General features: G+C 28.7%; 1 protein-coding gene across 2 annotated transcripts in view; it reads right to left on the reverse strand.

The window, feature by feature from the left end:
* The window catches only part of LOC112685694, a 74,866-nt gene that overhangs the window by 34,579 nt on the left and 17,328 nt on the right, over positions 1-22,959 (reverse strand). For both annotated transcript variants that reach the window (XM_025557636.1, XM_025557635.1), the window contains exons 2-4: positions 20,976-21,112; positions 15,395-15,692; positions 1,646-1,923 (exon numbers count right to left, since the gene is read on the reverse strand). In XM_025557636.1, the coding sequence (XP_025413421.1) occupies positions 1,646-1,923; positions 15,395-15,692; positions 20,976-21,112 (713 nt within the window). The remainder of the gene's footprint in view (positions 1-1,645; positions 1,924-15,394; positions 15,693-20,975; positions 21,113-22,959) is intronic.

A 22,959-nucleotide genomic window follows, 5' to 3' on the forward strand; every position in this document is an offset into this window, starting at 1 on the left:
TGAAGATCGTACGAGCGAGCAATATAAAGTTTTTAAGTTTGAAGGCTGTTTAAAATGTTGTGTATTCCTATTAATAAAGCCTAGCATTCTATAGGATTTATTTAAAATTTTTTTATGATTGAACTTAAAAGAGAAATCTGATTCAAAATATATTCCTAAGTCTTTAATTACAGTTACTCTGACTAATTGTTCATTATTAAGTTTGTAATTGAATATAATTGGGTTTTTAGAATTATATTTGTCTAAAAAGTGTATATTGAAATTCTGATTCGATTCAAATTCGATTCATAGTATGTATATTTCAGATATAAAAATTGTTGTTGCATAATTTGCATATTTTGTTACTTTTTGTACCAATTCGCATATTTTGAGTTTATGAACATTTATATGCATATTTCATGGTTCAACAAAATTTTTAAAAAAAAATGTATAGTTTAATAATATAATATAAGATATATGAAAACCAAAATTCTAAGTTTTATATCGTTTAACAAAATAAATTAATTCATCAAGGGCTATTATTTCTATTGCTCCGGCTCCCAATGCATTTAACAATAATATTATAATCTTTATAGTACCGAGAAATCGTAATAGTGATCACCGCCGGCCCGTATTTATTTTTATACAAATTTACCACTATATAAATATTTTGTTACATGACATAAACAAATTGTATAACCATAGATAATTCATATACAATTATCCAACCTAATGTATTAGCTTATAAACAATATTATTTCTGTTCGTAATAACACTGTATACCTACCTACATCTGCATACAGACGACTTCATTGTACAGTGTACACTAGTCAGTAGTCAATTTATTATTTTATAAGCAATTATTTTCCAATTTTTTACTGCATATTATACTTCATATTTTGATGTTTTTTAACGCATATGTATGCGCATATTTTAGTATTTTTAAGCGCATAAAGTTCCGAGCCTTGGTAATTATAGTAGATTATTACAAACTGTTTATATCGAGAACATAATATTGTATGCAACCGCATGCATATCAATTTTATAATAAATATCAATTTAAAATTATATAAAAATGCACACAAATGTGTACAATATTTATATTATTGAAAATATTTTACCTACTACATGTACGGCTCACCTCTATACAACTACCCAACATATCAATATTCATTAAAAATTACAATTTCAAAATATTGTATTATTATTGTAAATAGTTTTAAATTTTTAATTTACCTATGGCTAATGTTATTTAGTCCTTAGCCGTTAACGGTTGGATAATTTTGGTTTTATTGGCTAGTGTTAAGATTAACCATTGGTTTTTGTTGGCTGAAGTTCAAAATTTTGACATTAACCAAAAGCATTGTCTATACTTAAGATTAACCGGCTAATCTTAATATTAGCTAACCTTCGCACACTAACCGTAACATATATATATATATAAAGAAAATAATATTTAACAAATTTGATGTTTATAAAACCATACAATACAATTAGTGATAAATGATTATTAATTATTGAACACTTGATACGTATACAAGATAAATTGATTCCCTTACACTCACGGTCAAGTTATAATAGTATGATATAATTTTATTCTGCATAAATACGAGTATAAACGTGGGTATTGTGTTTTGTATAAGGTAACATTATATCATGTAAATACCTTTCGTTCGACAGGCTTTGGATCGGCGCCTTCGGGATTGGTCCGATCCGTCTTGATCGACACCAGTCGGCTGTACGGCTGCGTGATGGATATGAGTGCTTGGTGACCGTACGGTATGCTATGCTGTCGGATCGCGTAATAGCACGTCAAGTTTCGCGGGTACAGCCCAGGATAGTTGGGTGACTGCAGGACACACCTCTTCTTATCGCAGTTGCTGAATATTCGCGAACAATAGGTGCCCTCCATCAGGTCACCCATGTGAAACGATTCGTTGACTCCTGGATGACACCAATCGTAACATTATTGCAAACAATTAACGAATTAAAAACTATAAACATTAGCAATATATGTTTATAAGTTATTATTGTAATCCAAGCACTCAAATATCTTATTTTTACCGGAAAAATCTTATTTTTTCAAATGCTATTGAAAATTAAATATTTTTAAATAATTAAAAACTCATTCGATTAATATTTACATGTTTATTCATATATTCATATAAATATTATATTTAAGAGTATAATTATTAACCATTAAGTAATGGGTTAGGTATGGTATTGGTATAGGTATGGTATAGGTATTTATGGTAAATTTTTTTTCGAAAAATAGAAAAACTACCAAAAAATGAGTGTTTAAGCTAGAAAAAATTACCCGGAATAATTCATGTTCATAAATACGAGTATAGAGTACTCGCATACGAATTTTATCATTTTAGATTCTAAGCGGAAAAAATAATATGTACAAAACGCATCATGCGATATTTAAAAACCTTGTGAGAAAATATTTATGTTTATAATTTCTAAGTACTCATAGTTTAAAGAAAAAAATTAGAAAAATTGTGGAACTTATCACTATTTTATTTTTGATAATGTCGATATTCAGTACAAACTGATATTCGATATCTACGAGTACCATTATTGGTAAAACCAGCATATCAAATATCAAGGGTGGGTGTTAAACTAATATTGAACTCCATATTTTCTGAGAACATAAATCGTAAAATAGATGTACAGAATCAGTCAGTGACGTGGTGATGTGGATAATCGAGAGACGGCTGCCTCTCAGTTTTTTGGTGGGTGGGTCAGGGTATAGGCGGATATGGGAGGGGGGGTTAGCCCACAAAATATTTTAACAGTCCCCCCAAAATCAAAACTTTGTTAGAATTGTTATTCATTGTTTTTATAACTATCTATTCGTTTTTTTGAAAATCGTAAAATAAGAAATAATAAAAAACTATTTACAATAGCATTAACAATACCAATATGTTCGGCTACTTGCGAAAGAAGTTTCAGTGCAATGACAAAAATAATAACTTGACTAAGGACATCGTTAGTTTAAAATAGGTTCAGCGATCTTTCAATACTATATATTGAAAAAGATATATCGAAAAATATAAAAATCGATGATATTTTAAATATCTTTGCTGATACAAATGGATATTTGCCATTAAAATAAAATATTAATTATTTTTAAATATATGTTATTTAGTGTTTTTTTTAATACAATTTAAACATATCTACATTTTTAATAGAAATAAGTTTTACTTGTGCATGGGAAGGGGGTGTGGGGGCGAATCCCCTGCGGGTTATTTTACAATGAATTATTATAGCCCCCCAAAAATTCAACCAAATGTCCGCCTATGGGTCAGAGGCGAATTAAGAGTCTTACAGTGATATCATGACTGAATATCCAATTAATTTATTTTAACTGCATAACCTAAGAATGATTATTGAATAAGATTTTCTGAAGATAAGTTAAATTTATGTAAATATAATAATGAGTAATTGAATAATCCGGATAGTTCGGATAATCCATGAAATCCGAATTTCTTAAATCCGGATTTGACAAATCCGAATAATTCGGCTTTCTTAAATTCAGATATGTCCATCACTAATTAAGAATTACTTCTAGGGGGGGGGGACTTAAATTTTATCTTTAATTCAGACTCAAAATTTACAAGTAAAATTGTAAGTAGGTAATATTTAAATCAGATGAATCCTTAATATGTGTGGTTTTTTTTTATACTAAGGCCAGATCCACCTAGAATCGACTTTTGTGTAGTTCTTTTTTAACACCTGTTTGTGTTTTGAAAGTTACGCTTGTGTTTTATTTGATTTTTCACTAGGTATGGATCCCACAAAAAACCCAATTCAGTATTCATAGCCATGCGTTATTTGATTTCATTATAAAATGATCCACATTAAAAAAATTTGTAATATATATCTTACATATAATCGATTCCTTAAATACGGAATTCAGGGGGGGGGAGATTGCTCCTTTTTCCACCTCCCCTTAAATATGCCACTGGAATGGATAGGTATCGACAACATATACTTGCCTCTGAACATTTTCGAGTTCACCACGCCACTAAAATCGGTTATATATATATATTAGGGTGGTCCATAGCTATAGAGGTCAAATTTTTTTTTTCTTGTAATTTGCTGTGATGACCACTCAGGGCCGTAGCAAGGAGATGGCGAGAGATGCCTACGCCTCGGGCACAATTCCTGGGAGAGCGCAAAAATGAAAATCTTGCATTCAATGTTAAAAATTAAAACGTTTAATGTCGTATATTTTATTTAACATACTTTATATTGATTAAAGCAATCATTGAAAATAATATCTAATAAGCGTAATATTTTTAAATTAAAAATACATAATGGCACATTTTGAAGTTTAGGTTGTCTACCCATTTCTTACACTAAACTATAAAATAACCATAAACCTAAATAATAAATCAAATCTACATTTTAATTTAAGTTCTATAAAAATAAATATATACACAGAAATATTGAAATAATTATTATTTAAGTGGTCTTGAATAAATTGTAAGTTAAATATTAAAAAAAAATGTAAAACGTGATTATTACATAATATGAATAGTATGTTCTTAAAAATAATTCAATACATTTAAAATAATATATAAATAGTTCAGTTAAATGTTTAAAAACCAAACTTCAACATTCTTAACATTTCTAAAACTATTCCATGTAAATCGGTGTATTTATTTTATTTAACCGTACGTATTTACCAATAACTAATAAAAGATTACTGTTAACTTGTTGCTATTCTCAGTTTCATTAATACGGTTTAAGATCTATATACACTAATACTATATATCCGTGGCCACTATACATGTATATTTAAAATTTAAAACGTACATACGGTAATACAAAGTGTTGATTACTCCTCGTTTCACTTCCCACAAAAAAAAAAAAAAATTATCTTTTTCAAAATTATCTAATTATCTAGATAATAAACTATGTTAATTCTCTTTTAACCATTTTATATAGTATTTTATATTACGTTTCAAATAAAAATCAATTAAAATCCTGTGTGTTAAATGTTACGACAGTTAGAATGTAAATTTTTGCATATGAAAAAGCACTAATAATAAACTTAAAAGTCTTACTTTTAATAAAAATTATAATACTCAAAATAACTTAGGTATGTCGATAACGATGACATAAGATCGATTTATTTGTTTTCGTGAAGGTGTTATTATGGTGACGGTACATAATTGTTATTTTAAGAGATAACGGAAATTTTTTAAGAAATCGGAAGAATCTTTTAAGACTATTATTTCAATATAGATATTTTACTGTTTTTGTATATTATTATAGGCATTGAAAATGGTCGCAGAGCATTCAATCTTCCACGAAATTCTTGAAAAATTCCATAACCTGCTTCCTTACTTATAGGATCGTCCGCTGTTGAATTACTTTCATCCCAAAAGATAATTTCATAAGCCATTCAAAGTTCACGTTACACTCGTAAGTGCTATATAATTAAGAAATCGAAATTATGAACACAAAGGTAAACGGTAATCGAAATTAAAACATGATTATCTAGGTATAATATTTTTATCACACCTGTACCAAAAGTTTGATTTTCGACCATGGTCAAAGCACAGGAATATCACATTTATCCGTCCAGCGGGCGGTAAAGTGGAAATCCCAAAAAGTGTGGGGGGGGGGGGGGAAAATGGAAATCCCTATAACACCGTGTAGTAAAGTGGAAATTTTCAAGAGCGCTGGCCGCGTACTCCTAGTACAACCAGAAACTTACATGTATAGGTACCATGGTCCGTACAAAACATAAACTTTCGATTAAATCTTATACACATATCACAACCTCCTTGCACGACACATAAACATTAAAACATGTTGTTTATTATTATTATTATGTTATTTATTTAAACATGTCGCCGTTCAAATTATCCCATCTCGTGTTAACCGGAGCACTCGATAACGGTGTCGGCGTATGATGTTCGAGAATTTTCGATCGGCGCGTTATCGCGGTACGATTATCCGTGGACGCCATTACTATCGGGAGTTTTTTCCGCTGACACTTTCTCTGCGAACGTCCGACTCGTCGGTTTTCCCGTGCCACCGGCCGTGTGTTTTTATGGTTGCGGCATAGCACGGTGGAGTCGCCATCTCCGGGGACAACTTCGTGTGTGTGACGACTGTTCGAACCGTAGCTGACCCGTGTCCGCGAAATTTTCTTTCGGCTATTGTAGTGCGCGTAGAAGCCAGTTATTGTAAATCGAGACCGACGCTGCTGATCAACCGATTCTTCTGCCGGTTGTGGCGTTCGTCGCACGTGTGAACACGGTCGCGTGAGCATAACCACTCGAACGCCAGACCGTCCAAGGTATCTTCTGTTATATTTGTTAAAAATATTATATTTATTTTTATACGATTTGTCTTGATATATTATTATAACGCGTTTGGAGCTTATGTGATTTTATTGTTATTTTTAGATTCATCATATTTATTATTACTTTTTTAGTTAATATTACTGTGGCGCTTTTGGCCCGTTTATCTCGGGATTTGTTATAATTTCATTAATTATCCTTGTTAAGTGTTCTTTTTTATTGCAAGCGACGCGAGTACGTCACACAATCGAACCAGTGGATGGTTTGACTGCGAAGCGCGCAAACAAGCATGAATACGAAAGATGACAATCAGTACAGTAGTTGTAGTGAACCATTAACTTCACCGTACATGATGAAAACGGCAAATGCTGTTTCACTAAATCTATTGCCTTAAGAATCAAAAGAAAGATACATAATGGCTTATGAAAAACTTTTAAAATTGAGAAAAATAAATAAAACCAAATCGCCGGAAAATGTGTTTCTTACAAATTTTAATAAATGATCTATAGAAATTAAACCGTCAACTCTATGGTCTATTTATTCAACATTGAAAAGCATGAAAAATATGAAACGTTGGTACTTATTTAAAATTACAAGTTTTTTTTAAAAAGAAAATCTAATGGATTAAAAGTAAAACTCCAAAGTTTTGACTTTAACCGATATAAATATTTCATTGACGAAGCTCCTGATATTCAATATTTAGTAAAAAGGTAAGTGAGATAAAATTGTTTTATATATATTGGCTATTCATTCTCCATTCATTTATTACGATATATGTAATATTCATTAGTGAAATATATATTACACATTAAACTTCTCTACTCAAAAACAAATTGTTCACGATCATTTACTATTAAAGGGGAGTTATATGATATTTTTAAGAAATACATGGATTTATGACCCACAAATGTAACGTCAGATTGATTTTTTTTTGTTATAAAAACGGTTAATGCATCAAGCAGGTTATTGAAAAAAACAAAATTGGAAATTTGCCTTAAGAAATTGCAATATATTTGAATTTACTGTATTCGCGAGCTGATACAGGTTGTTTTTTCCGTTGAACTTCAGCAACATTACTTACCGATTCTGCTGGTGATGTTACAACTAGTGATGGGAATAATCGAATGACTCGATTATTTCAAATAATTAAATTATTATTTTTTGATTATCAAAACAATCGAATGATTTTAATAATCGAAATAATGGTAAGACATATTTACCAAAAGTAAATTAATTAAATTGTTCGAAAAATTGCGTGTTTTATTCATTTCCCATTGGGTACTAAATTAAGAAGTCGGACTGTCCATCAGTATTGTATTGTAATTGTTAAAAATAATTAAATTACTACATTTAACTGAAACTACAGGTACCTATTTGGTAAGGGGCCCAGGTATTATAATTTTTGAGGGGGCATATCAGGATTTTCCCGGTATCCCGGTGGGCCAAGTATGCGCCTGAGTATGAGTATGAGTACCATATATTGCGCACACGCTGAATGTCTATACAACACAATATGCCTACGTATTTCTATTATGGAATTTTGTAACTATTTAAAGATATATTTGTCACCGGAGATAGCATTAGATACTATTATAATTTATCAGGTGTCGTATACGTATTTGTAATAAACGTAAGTCAATATATTATGTCTCCGCACTCGACTAAGACGGTCATTTTCGAGAGTTCCTACCTTATACTATAGGTTCCCAAAGTGTGCGCCGCGGCTCCCTAGTGCGCCGCGATGTATGTATAAGGGCGCCGCGCCCTCATGAAATACTATCAGGTCTAACATTTTCCTTATGATTAGTCATGCTATGACTTAGAGAAGGGCGCCCTGAAAAAACCTTGGATCAAAAAGGGCGCCTTGAGTCGAAAAAGTTTGGGAAGCACTGCCTTATACTATAAAGTATTGGTTTTGAACATTTTCAGGAAGTTAGTCATCTCATCGTTAAAAGCACTAAACGACCGACTATGATATTCTACAATCATGCCTAATACAGTTATATAACACGAAGGAATATTAATATATAAATGAGTATATATTTCAATATACAAAGCGTAAAATCAAATATTTATCTCCGTGCTAATAAATTTGTTTTTCTATCAGTATTGTGATATTTTATAAAACTTAAAAATAACCTAACCTAATCCCAACAAAATTATAAATCAACGTACTTAAGTAAATTCTTATGTAACTATGCGAAAACTATCTCGGTATTATATAAAAATAAACTAGGTTATTAAATACATTATCGCATACTACCAAGCAAAAATTAAAACTGACAATAAACGAAAAGGACGAGGGACAAGAACAATAAGATTTAGTTGTATTATTTACTTACCCTGTGAATAAGACTATAGCTTTTTATTATATTTTCTTTAAAGATATTTATATATATTCTTATTTCAGTTTGGTCTTAAGTAGATAAACATACAAACAGAATATTCTTTAATTTAAATATATCCACAAATACTTTAATGTGTCACTTCATATTATAACTGACTAATTTGTATTTACTTACAATTTAAAATAAACGTTCATATCTATTTTTTAAAAGCAAACAAATAAAATAAGTGAATATAACTATCATCGAATAAAAAATATTGCAATTTGGGTAAATTTATCGGGTGTGAGCCGTTTTGCTTAACTCCGAAATTTTCAATTTCTTCTAAATGCCCATGAATATTCGATAAGCATTAATTTTTATCGATATACTTTACTATTCTATAAACCCGTAATATTTAAAATTAGGTATGTAATATTTCAGATAAACTATAGAAGTATTTCGCCGAATGGGTTACGCTTTGGGTTATATCAAATCAAAATAAAATTCAAATATCATATTTTAATGGTGTAGAAGATCTTCAACACCGTGATATTTCATTATATATTTATACTCACTGCCAACTTTAACCCATTGACTTAAAATTGGTTGGATGAAGTATTTGACGAATAACTGGATGAAACGGTTACCACCCAATTTACATAACGTTGTACGTTTCACTATCACATTAAAATGATATACCTACCTCGTATGTACTCGTAATTTATTCATTCAATGAAATATGATTATATAAATATTTAAAAAGTACGACAAAAATTAAGTGTACTTAGTAAATATGTACATCATTGTTTAAGAGTTGTATCAAATAATAAAAATATATAAAAGGAGAATAATTAGAAAAAGAATCCTGTTATATAACTATGTACTGATTTAATTAAATGAAAAACTATTATCCCAAAGTACGAAATTTTCAATTTTTTCCTTGTTTATATACTTTTGTTTTTTTAAATACGTAAATTATATAGTTATTGTTTTATTATTTTTTTGATAGCAAATAAATGTAGATAGAATTCATGTTTTTAAATCAAGTGAAATGCAGAAAAATGAATTAGGTATGGGATACATTATTTTTAATATGATAAAATTATTTTTTAATTAAAGAACTAAAACATTTCGCTGACTCCAATTAAATGGGAATGTAGAAAAATTTAATTTTTAATTTTTTAACTATATGTTAACATATAGCCCATACAAAATTATGTTTAGAACCAAAATACCACATTTTATTATAATATACAACCGCAATGAATATAATATTGCACGATTAATTTGATAAATTTGTCTTAGATCTATTATCGTTATCTTTAATATATTACTAATATTAAATTTAAAGGTATGTTTAAAGAGAACGATTGTTTTATCTGGTAGGTAAATCGTTTTGTGAATATATAATATATTAGCGAAAAACACTGAATACAGACATTAATTATTTATAATCACTTATGACAGCTTTTTAAAAGTTTAAAGTTGAAAATACATTTTTTTTACCAACAATACTTATATAATAATATTTATTATATATTTACATTAATACTACAGTATATACCTTACTGCACACTGCAGACACGTGTTTGTTACAATACATTGCCTGAATCTAAATATATACTCGTATAATAATGATATGATTCTTTTTAGATAGATTTTTATTTTTCTAAACCGCCATCAATAAGTTGTATATATGAGGCTAACAAAAGTTGAATATTAATGAAAGACGATTGATAAATAATTTTTAAACGAAAATGATTACATTTTGTTTATTTTCTTTAATAATATTTTTTCTTGATGTTCGCGCAAACATTTTCAAGTGATAAACTTTGTCGTACACCGACCGGTTCGACCAGAGACGTGGATATATGGTTCTTTCGAGAACATTCTATTACCACCTTTATTATTATGGTCGGACCGGAAAAAATCCATTTTGTCGCCGAAATGCTAGTTAGTACGCCTGCAACTTTCAATGTGGTTTTGCTGTGCGACCACATTGCGTTCTCATTTTTGTAGTCGACATTCGGATGCTGAGAACCAGTAACAGTTTGCTGTACACAAGATTGCCGGCTCTATCCGTGAACAAATTACACTTTGCTGTCGAAGAAGTCGACCATCGGCTCTAGTGTTCGTCGCACATGCTAAGCGCTGTCGCGTGGGCGCAACACCCAGCCGCCTAAGGTATTATCGTCGCACCTTGTAACGTGTGGCGTCTTGATTTTATTATATCGCCTTTTTTTTTGTGCCATATTTTAGTAAATTATCGCGCCGTAGTGGCTTATTATATGTATTATTATTATTATTATTATTACTTAATTGTATCTAATTTTTTTTCTTGTTAATACGTCCATGGCGCATTTTTTTATATTATTATTATAATTACATTTGTTGCAACAATCATATAAATTGTATTCATCGAGCTAAGCGACCCTCTTTCATCCGTAAAAGATCCGGTGTTTAATTCGGACGGGTATGGTCAGATTTCGGCATGGATGCCGTGTCGAATTAAGCACGTACACTTGTTTATAAATTGATTATAGCTTTGGCTGTGAAATTCATAAAGCCCTAATGGGCCCTAAACACGCCAATTGATATACTGTACGAATCATCAGTTTTCATAATTACATTTATCTTTTAACTTTTCTCAGGATATATATATATGTTCTTAAAATTCTGTATAGGTACGATTCGTGTAGTTACAATTTTGACAAAGTGAACGTCGGTAATTTACTAACTATTTAATAATATAACCTCTTTGTTTTTCTTGTCTTGTCCCCATAAATAAAAATAGAAATACGTTAAAACGGGACATTGATATATCTTATGCCATAAAACATATATATATATATATAAATATATTTTTGTGCATTCGATTTAAAAATTGTTTTAAGTCGTTTATATTTATGAGAGAAAACGTTATCAAATATAATTTTTGTAATAAAACGTTTGTGCATTTTATGCGTACTAACTTGTTACAATTCAACCTCAATATTTTTTATCCATCAACATTATTTTATCTCTTCCGTGTGTATTACATTGTGTATTATTTTGAGTTATGCGATTCTAGTAATATAAATACTAGCGTTATGCTGATGGACGGAAAATAACAACAGTGATGAAAATTCAATCAACAACAAATATGATTTGATTTCAAAATATATTCCATGCTTGGGCGTGCACTCGTGGATGTTATAAAAAAAGAAGAATGCCATCCAACCCGAATTTATACGTGCTATACATATTATACATGGTAATCAATAGCTTACAGTGCACACTGTAATTTAATACATAATACGCCGAGGGCGTGTTGAGTATTTATATTTAATAATCAGAATATCATGATTATACAAATAATATGACATGATATGTCCACTTGGTGAAGCAAAATTTCTAGAGAGACGTTCAACGTTTTACCAAGTCATGTACGAATGAGTGACTATCACGAGAGATTTTCAGCGGCGTCTCATGCAAAAAATTTAATTTTATTCAACCATACCGACTGAGTTCAATGCTGTAAGTTTCATTAGACTTCGTGATACAAGATTTTAAAAACTTTATTTAACTTCTGGGAAAAAATAGTGAAAACGCTATGAAATTTTAAAATTACCCGTAGAAGACTATATACTTAAAAAAGTTGGGAATTTTAGTTTGTCATAATTTCATAATAAATAAATAATTTTAAAATTCTATACGATTAAAATATTTAAAAAAAAAAAATAAAAATAAATATTGGACATAATTAAAACAGAAAACATTGAATAGAATATGAGAAAATGTTAAAAATATTTTATTTTGTAGTCAAAAAAATCAGACGAAAAGTATAAGTATATTATACGAGTATATACTAAATACTACAATGCAATATGCAGTGTACTACAATGATTTCAAATAAAATCAAAACAAGAAATATACTACGACTTTAATTATAATTTCTTATGCCTTTCTACTAATATTTAAATATTAGCACTGCGAAAAAATAAGAGAAATATAGAATCATCTTTGGTATATATTATTATAACGTGACATAAAGAAAAGGAAGTCTTCCTCTATACATTTGTTGAACTAAATGTTCTTATCGCAATTTATGAAAACATTTTTTAGTATTTACTTTATAAATTATAACTAATATACAGGGGGTGGATAAAATAATATGAACATCTGACATACGCAATTTAATTATTTATATTTACATATTTATTTATTAATAAGGTGTTGGGCCACCGTTTGCTTTTAAAACAGTTTTAATCCTTCATGGAATAAAAACCGGAATAGTTTCCAATGGAATTTTTTCCCATCCTTCTACCAAAATATCCGCCAATTGCTTCAGTGATGTTGGAGATATGGTATAAACAACATGCAACAATATGTAACTATACTACATGGTGTTCATACTATTTTCTCCGTCCCTTGTATATGAGTAGGAATTTTAAATTTTAATAAAACTATAACAAAATATTTTCATTTAAAACACGTAACAATAAAATGTATACTGTTTGCATAAGCAATTATTTGAATAATTCTAAAAAAATATACCGACTATTTATATATAATATATCTATCTAAGTTGGTATATATTGGTCGGTTAATTTTCGATTACAATGAATTACCATACTCCGGAATTATTAATTTGAACATACCATTAATTAAATTAAATTGAAATATTAATTGACAAGCAAAATAGTTTAATTAAAACTGGTGGATTCATTATTTTTACGATATTTATATTTTAAAATTTATTTAAGTCATTAATACTAATTATGATTCCTGTCTTTTTAATACATGTAATAATGAATATACAGATATATGTATATATGTATTACATTTCTAATTTTTATTTCACCGAATCCCTTAAACGTTTAATCTAGTTTATTTTAACGTTGAGCCTCTTGTGTAAAAGCATAATGATATTCTCATATTCACAACACTTATGAAAATGTCACACTAACTTAATTTTGTAGTTCAATCACCGAGTATGCACCCACGCTCGGCTTAAGCGAGGTATCATATCAAAAACGGCAGGAATATTATTAGAGAGATGGGTAGAATGTGTACACACCAGAAATTTAACCGTTTGTATTAGTCCATCTAACTTGGATTAGCAGTATGAGCAAAGCTATATGGGGCGATTTAATAGTTCAAAACCCTATTGAAGTAAACAATTTACCACCAATAAAATTAAATTGATTTTAAAATAATTTTCATCAAGCCTCTCCACCTCAAATTTTGACCTTTTCGTTCCCTACCATGTAAAATACATAATTACATCCTTGCCCGAACTCACCTATAGAAATATAAAATATAGTTTTTAAAACTTTGATACTCCTATGTTCATGATAAATTGTTTAGTTTCTTAATTTGGAATCAATTTTAAATATTTTTTTTACAATCATTATTCTAATGCGATTGATATAATACTTTAGAAAAATATTGAAATACTGTTACTGTATTATTATTCGGCTTTCACACAAATTCATCTAGTATGTATACTATCACCACCAATCAGTGCTCGAATTGAGAAAAATTAAGTAGAGGAGCTCAGTCCAACAATTTTAAAACTGCGTTCCACGTGCGCAATTATTTAACACAGACCCGTGGGGGGCTTCGTCCCTTTTCACCCCTCCACCAACCTTAAATATATTTTGAATACCACTTTTCAGCTAAACAAATATTTAAATTCCAAATGTAATATATTTTGATAGCAATACTAACATCCTACAAGTTACAATAGAAAATAAAAATAAAATAATAATTAACATAGGTAATTGTAGGCGATCAAGCAGTCTCGTGAATCGAATGATATAATCATATATTTGTTTTTTGTTTTTATTTATTTTTACTCTAGTGCGGGCCACGGCCTTAGAAGATTATTCTAAGGTCGTGATGAAGCCATTTATTTTTTTCCAAAATGACGATATCGTCGATCGCCAATATTAATAACAAACTGTACAACGTATAAAGTATAATACACCAAATTTACAGACATAACTATTTATATTTTTCCAAAAATGACGACGTTGTCCCTTATCATAATCATTATATAATCTTTAATTATAAAAATAGTTTTGATATTATAAATCGCAAAATTCGTTTTCAAATTGACGTAAATTGAAATTCACATAAAAATTATTTTGGACATCAATTAGGATGAACGTGGCGTCCCCCCGTTCCGGTGAAAAAATATAGTAGGGGTACGCACAAAAAAAAAATAGTAGAGGAGCTCCGTCCCCCTACACACCCCCCTTAATTCGAACACTGCCACCAATCAATTACTGAATTGGAAGCACACTGCGATGAAGATACTGTGGAAACGACGAAATTATCTTAAATGTTTAAAAATTTGTAGTGTTAATAATTTAAAGCACGTCTACTCGAACGTGCATAATATAAAGGTACTCGACGTAAATTTCAATAATACAGGAACCGTAATACATTGAGTGGAAACGAAAAAATCTTGCGTGATGTAAACATGCGTGAGTGAAGCACGAGGGGCAAATTTTGAGTAGTATGGCATTTTAAAGCCAAATGATGTACATTTTAATTTTGTATTTACGGCGATTTTTTATTTATTTTTTTTGTATTTTATATGATCGCGTACTATGTGAGTACTAGGCCCGAGAGTAATGTCGCTAATTGTACGTTAAAATACAACGAATCATTTTTTTTTGACTTAATACTTCGCTCTCGGATTATAATAATTATAATAGCCGTAATAGTGTTATATGTATTATTTTGTTATCGACTTTAACGTCGTATACTTACTAGCAAACATCTTTTGCTCGCCGTACCGGACGACCGCGCGGTTCCGGTTCAGCATCTTATAGCCTAACCGGAAATCAAAGTTATATCCAGTGTTGTCCAGGCTTGACAGTGTGTACAACCGGACCAACAGAGTGATTGAATTGGTCTCACTGTAGTAATGAGCCGGTGCCCAAGACGTTCCGCACCAGCCACCGGATACAGCCGGTCTGTCAGACTCAGTGATGTGTAGGTCGCCGTCCGGACATCCAGCGTTCGTGTAAGATGCGAACCGACCGATGGTGAAACTGTCCAAAGTCACCTGGGATACAACGTGTAATTTAATTATTATATATATATATTTTTTTTAAATATATTTGAATTTATTATGAAGGACAATAATTTATACATCGAGTACAATAAGTAATATAAATATTTCAAAGATTTTTATAGTTTAAAAATATTTTTTGTACAGAAATTCAACTATGACGGTTATGAGTTGTCAGGGGGACAACTCTCATTACCCGACATCAGTGGCGTAGCCAAGGGGGGGGCTAAGGGGGCTATAGCCTCCCCCATGGGCCGTGTTTATATGTATAATGTATCTTGACTATTTAATAGAATCAATGCTTGTTTTAATCAAAGGCATATTGATGTTATGTCACTTGAAGGACTTATTCCGGCCAATTTAAATATTTATGACGATAAAAATATTATAAAAGCTGCTAAAATATATGTCCAAGATCTCCATGATGATACCTCATCTACAATCAGAGCTGACCTGTTCATATGGAGGCAACAATGGAGTCAAAATACTATTCCAAAACCGAATTCTGCTCTTGATTCACTCTCTCATCACACCAATCTTCGACCTAACATTAAAATACTTTTACAATTATTCGCCACGTTACCAGTTTCCTCTTTCACTCCGGAAAGAACGTTTTCAGCACTTAATCACTTAAAATTTTTTTTAAGAAGCACCATGTCGGAAAACAGACTGAATGGGTTAGCTATGACTAATATAAATAAAAAAGAGCAATTCGATGAAAGTCAAATAATAACTGAATTCATCAGAAATTCGCCTAAAAGAATGCAGCTGTCAGAGTGGAGCAAGTGACTGAACACTGAAACCAAAATTATTATTATTATTATAAATTATATATTAATAAATATTTTTAAAACTATACTAAAATGATTGAATTACGTTTAGAAACTTGGAGGTAGATGGTGGGGGGTTTAGGGTGAATTCTCATATCCTCTTTTACCTTACTTATTCAAAAAAAGTGGTTAGCCCCCCTATTTAAAAATCTTGGCTACGCCACTGTCCGACATTTTTTATAGGGGCACCACAAGTACAATGTTGTGTTTACGGAGAAAAAGTCGTGGGGGAACGATTCACTCTCTTGAGTCAAGATAACATTTCATACGCAATTATAATTATCCGCATAAATAAAAAAAACTCAAAATGTTATCTAAAATACCATTAATATTCCAGATATAGTCTAGCAAACATTTAATCCAATAGAAGATTGAGATATTCGTTGTATCTTTTTAATCACGTTATTACAGAGTATATGTTCTATTTTCTATTCCTTTTAGATTTAGTTTGAATTTCTTAACTTTTGATATTGTCTGTACATTTTCTAGTAGCAATGTGTAAACGCACCAACGTTGTATCAACAAAATTGCTAAAAACCCTAAGAAATACCAACATAATCTTTCGTATATTTTAGTAATAAAAATAAAATAAAAAAATGTTATTTGAGCATGAGTATTTATTTTATTTATCATATTTCAACTTTGGACAAAAATCTGATGGTTGAGTTACAAAAGTATTTTTTCTCTTACGGGAGAATTGCAAATACGCTACTGTCACTGAATGTATAATATGTATGACCATTTTCAGCTTTATACATGTTATGAAAACTCAACACTTTCTCTATATATTTAGCTGTGAGCTGTGACAACCAGGCGCGAACATAGAGGGTTTTTAGGGCTTTGACACCCCCCCCACCCCCGAAATATCAGAAAACTGTTTATAAAACATGACATGACTTACAAATGAAATATTTATTTCAAATTTTCCCACGAGGTCTGTAAATATAATATAAAAATATATATATTAAATAATGAGTAATCAAACATGCTATTTATCAACATTTTACATTTCATATATTTTTAAGCCCCCCTTCCTGTCAAATTTTTTTCCTGCGTTCGCCATCGGTAATAATTACTGTAATTTATGTAAACATCGATGCTCCTAAGAGTAATCAATATAGAACGCTAGTCTTTAATGAAGTTTAAAAAAATATTTTGTTCGTAAAATTATTTATAAACGCAAAATGCGTCATTTTACAATTTATTGTTATACACTCTCGAAGTATAATAATCGATTGTCTCGAGTACTACGTCACACTAAAGATTACACGAGTTATACCATAGCATAAAATCTGTAGTACATAAAAGTATCTACACTGCGCTGTATAATTTATACTAAATGTGGTACTCTCTTAAATTGAAAATGTATTTTACCAAGCTTTAATCATTTGTATTCTAAAAAAGAAAAAAAAAACAAAAAAAAGAAAGCGTTTGAAAACAATCTCACTGGAGTTTTACACTCACGTATCGTCGTCGGCAATAGAACCGAAAACGAATATCCAACCCATCCTGTGTTATTATCATTTGTACAACTGAGTTTGCTCTTTCCAAATAAATTATAACACACGATACTTATGTATGGTATTTCACGTCCCTTTTTGTAGAAGTAAACTTGGCTCGGGCCGTTTTATTTTCTGGGACATTAACATTGATCAATAGGACCATACCATAACGTATATTATCCATTTTATTATGGAAATTTTACAATTTTACGATGTTTTGACAAATATAAATAGCAAATTTCTAACTTAATTAATACCTAAAATAATTAAATAATATAAACTTTTATCAAATTCTATTTCAGTTGAATATTTTTCTTTAGTTTATATTAATCAAAAATATGTAAAAAGGAACTAAAAATGCATTGCAAAGTCTAAAAGGTGATTAAAATTGTTCTTTTGAAGACGCCTGCTATTTTATCTACAGCTCTTTTAGAAATAAGGATAATAAGCAAAAACCACCTTTCCTACGGCTGTGATAAGTCTGAATAACCTAGTTTAAGTCTATAAAAAAATGTTTTTGACTATAAAGAACAAAATTGTACACTGCAGTGGCATATTTACTGAAGGTTATTTCACAGAAAAAAAACAAAAAAATAGAGCTTATAGATTAATATTACTTTAAATTTAAAATTTTTGTAACTTGCGTTTTTCATATATTTTATTGGAAAATAAAATGAATCAATGTAGACTTGGGAGTAGTTATATTATAACTCAAATAAATAGCATATACTTTTTACCGCAATATAGTTGTATAGTACTTTAATAACAATCCCCATCAATAGATAATGCTAAATTATCAATTTAAATTTGAAGTTTCAAACACTAAAACCTTAAAAAAATTTAAAACTATCATGCATATATTAAATCAATTCAGTAAATTAATCATGTAAATAAAGTAGAATTAAATTTGAAACATTGTTGTTAGTGACAAATAAATAAACAAATAAAAGAAACATAGATTCGAATAAAATTGTGATTTTTAAAAATATTTAAAAATTATAAAATATAGAATTATTATAACGATTTTTCCTGGTATTGATTTTAATTTGAAGTTTTTTTAAACTTTTTGTACATTAATAACAAAAATTAATTTAAGTTGTTGTTTCTTAATGGTTGTTTTTTAAACCATAAGTTTTTAAAATTGTATAAAAATTAATAATACATGATCTACTCAAAAAAATTAATTAATAAAATCAACTTTTTTTAATATTTTCTGTGTTTTTTTTTTACGAAATATCATCCTCTTAGGATGTAATTATTGAATCAACTTTTTTCTTTTATTATTTTAATTTCTAACAGTAATTTTCATTTTATTTTTATAATACTTGTGACAGTGCTATAGCAATTAAGGTACATGTACTTTAAAAAAGAGATTGCAACTTGTTAGGGTTTAATAATTATTTCCAAGATCCACATAAAATCTTCTTGGATAATAGTCTCATACCCGTAATAATTCAACATAATCTTTTACTGTTATTGTATGTATATATATATATATATACTAATTCACTATCTGGTAGGTGTCATTTCAGTTTGTAATAATATTTTAAATGAAAAATCAATTTTTCATTACACAATAAATTCTTAGTAAATTGTCTAATTCAGTTAATTAATATGTATTAATAATACAATTTTATTTATTTTGAATGAAATTTAAATATATGATTGAATATTTATTATAACTTCTACTAAAAATATGCTAACATCTTATTGATCCAAAAAAAATGTACTTCAATAATTTATAATTTATATATTAGAACGGTTTTATATTCATAAATACTCTTCTTTTTTTTTTTTTGATCATGTATAAATAATTATCAGATTTAGTTATAGTTTTTTATTTTATAATATCTTACTCTTTAAATGAGTTAATTTTAGTAATAATATTTAATATATTTTAATTTAATTTTTAAATTTATTTTTCAAAACAAAATAATAGTTTTCTAAAATAGTTTTCTAACAAGTAATTAATTAACAATTAATGATTATATTATATACGTACTATAATAAACAAAACACTACAACATTCATAAATAATGTATTTTTCTTCATAAAGTACTTAAGCTGTTTCGATATTTTCAGAAATATTCTCTGCATAATCTGTATAGCAAAAATTCAAGAAGTTCCATCGTTTCCATTCCTTTCATTTCACAGATTTTAATAATCGTTCTTTATTTCACTTAATCCCAGACTTACAAAAAGTTGAATACAACGTACATTTGAATTGTAAATTAAATTAAATAACCATTTTTATAATTTTTCTAAATAATAATATTATTTTATTATTATACTTAATTACCAAAAACCCAATGGAAGTAACTAATGATCCTTCTACTTTTTGTTCTCAGTTTCAATATCGTATTTTAAGAAAAATAAAATGATTAGGAGAATATCATTAGAGCATTAATATCAATTATATGAATGAAATATTAATGTCAAGTTTTAAAACTGAAAAATATACACATTTTTTTTTTTTACTATAAAATATAATTACTATAATATAATATATAATAATATTGAGTATAAAAAATAATGAATCTACTAGGTTAGGTGCGGCTTCCCGATCGGGTTAGATATAGAGATGAGTGAATGGTACTACTATATTTTTATTTTAAAATAGAAACCATTGCTCTCAAAAAAATGATTCCGAGTGAAAGAGGTTTAATGGATCAGCTTATAGTTTTAATGATGGAGGATATAGTAGAATAATTTTTCTTGATTGTAAATTCTTAATTTCAAGTGCCTATTAACAGCATCGAAGAAATTTTTCTAGTTAAAATTGTGTACAGAAACACAAATAAAAACAAAACATCAAGGTAAAATCAATACATTTTTCGTATCATTCAGAATCTAATATTATACGTATTATAATAAATGTAATTTATAATTCATGAAAATGTGAATGTTTACAGAAAATCTTTATAAATAGCAATATAAAAACATACTTGTATTAAATCTCCTAAATGGTGTCCTGGTGCAACAAGTTTTATAAAACAAATAAACGGTAATTGGTCCGGTTTTGGTCTATGTAATTCGAACTCGTACGTTTTACCAACATCTCCATAGTATGTTCGATTGCATGCTGTAAAATAATAGAGAACAAGTTTATGATTTAAATATTATCTGAATAATATTATTTACCATAATTAGGATATTTTATATATATTATATATTTTATTCACTAGATAAAGTAAACTGTAATAATTAACGTTTAATAATCCACGATAAATAAAAATAAAACCTAATAAACCTATAGGTGAATTTTGATAAATTAGATTCTAACATTTTATTTCTATTTTTTTGAAATAATCATGCATACTTGAAACGGCACTTTTCGACTCACACTACGATTGACGTGTAAAGTAATAAAGTTTATATACAAGAGAGGATAGTTTTTATAGAGTAAAACTGGAAATATAATTTATAGCTTATAAAAAACGAAAAATGAAATGTTATTTTTAGTGTAATATTTCGGGTTCACGCGTGTCACGTTCCAGCGGTTTAATAAAAAAAAAAAAATAAAAAAAAAGATAGAAAAATAAAAACAGTCATTGCTTATTATACATGGCTGATATTAAATAAAAATATGTTTCAACAAATCAGTTAAAGCCATATTTGTGTACAGCGTTATTTTGTTTGAAAGAAAATATTACCTAAAGTTACTAAATGTTAAATGTTGTACGTACACTGATATTGTAAACACAAATATATTTTAAATTATATACATTGATAAGGAATGAAAAAAAAATCCAACAATTGTTTTAATAATTAGTAATATTATACATAAATCATAGCATCACAGTCATATTTTGAACTATGGCTGTAAAATTTTCACAATTTTTTTTTGTACAAATCAAGAAAAAATTTTCAAAATTACTAAACTAAAAAATAATTGAAGACTTCAAATTGTACGAAATGTTCACTTACATTTTTTTTTAGATCATCATGTTGAAATGTAGTCAAATATTAATAATATCAGTCTACATATATGGTTAAAATAATTTAAGTACTTTCAGACATGTCATAGAAGGTCATAATTAAATGTTTATGCATAAATATTAAAGGTCTGCACGGGCCGATACTTTACAGCTCGGTCCAGCCCGGTAACATTTTTAGATAGTCCGGCCCGGTTAGAAATGAAAAAATATTCAGTCTTTTGAATAACAAATTAAGTAGTAAGTACTAAGTACCTAATATATTATAACTAACTTTTAAAATATTATTAATTTAAAACATTACTTTTAATACAATTTCAAAAAAAAGTTGTTTGTCTTTAACAACATATTTAATAATAAAAAAAACATCTTATAAAATTAATATAAAATTTAAACAACAAATATCACATAATGTACTTTTCAGTCTTTTGAATAACAAATTGTAACATAACTAATTAAAAAGTTATGTTACAATTTGTTATTCATATTAAAAAGTTTGTCTTTAAAATAATAAAAAAAATTAATAAGTTGTAAGTAGTAGGTACTAGGTAGTAGGTACCGGATTTTATTTAAGAAAAGTTCGGCCCGTAACTTTTGTGCTAATTGAAGGTCCGGGCCGGGTCAATTCCGGGCCGGTCCGGGTAAGCCCGGCCTGTGCAGGTCTTTAATAAATATGTACTGTAGCCCCCTAAATGTTATACGTATAAACGTAAATAGTTGACTGTATACTCTGCAGGGTTGATGTTATACAAAATCATTCTTCTGTAAGGATTACGGTTATTTGTCTTAATATAATTTATTCATTAACTGCGGACGAATTATAATTTATAATTGTTTTATATATTGAGACAAACTAAGAAATTATCTAAATAATGAATGTCCACATTTCAGTTTGCAGACCACTGTCACCGCTATTCAAACTAACCCCTGCTGCATATATACACATGTATATATATATATATATATATATATATATATATATATATATATATAT

Source organism: Sipha flava, unplaced genomic scaffold (genome assembly GCF_003268045.1).
Source record: "Sipha flava isolate LNK unplaced genomic scaffold, YSA_version1 287_pilon_pilon, whole genome shotgun sequence".
NCBI classification, from domain to species: domain Eukaryota; kingdom Metazoa; phylum Arthropoda; class Insecta; order Hemiptera; family Aphididae; genus Sipha; species Sipha flava.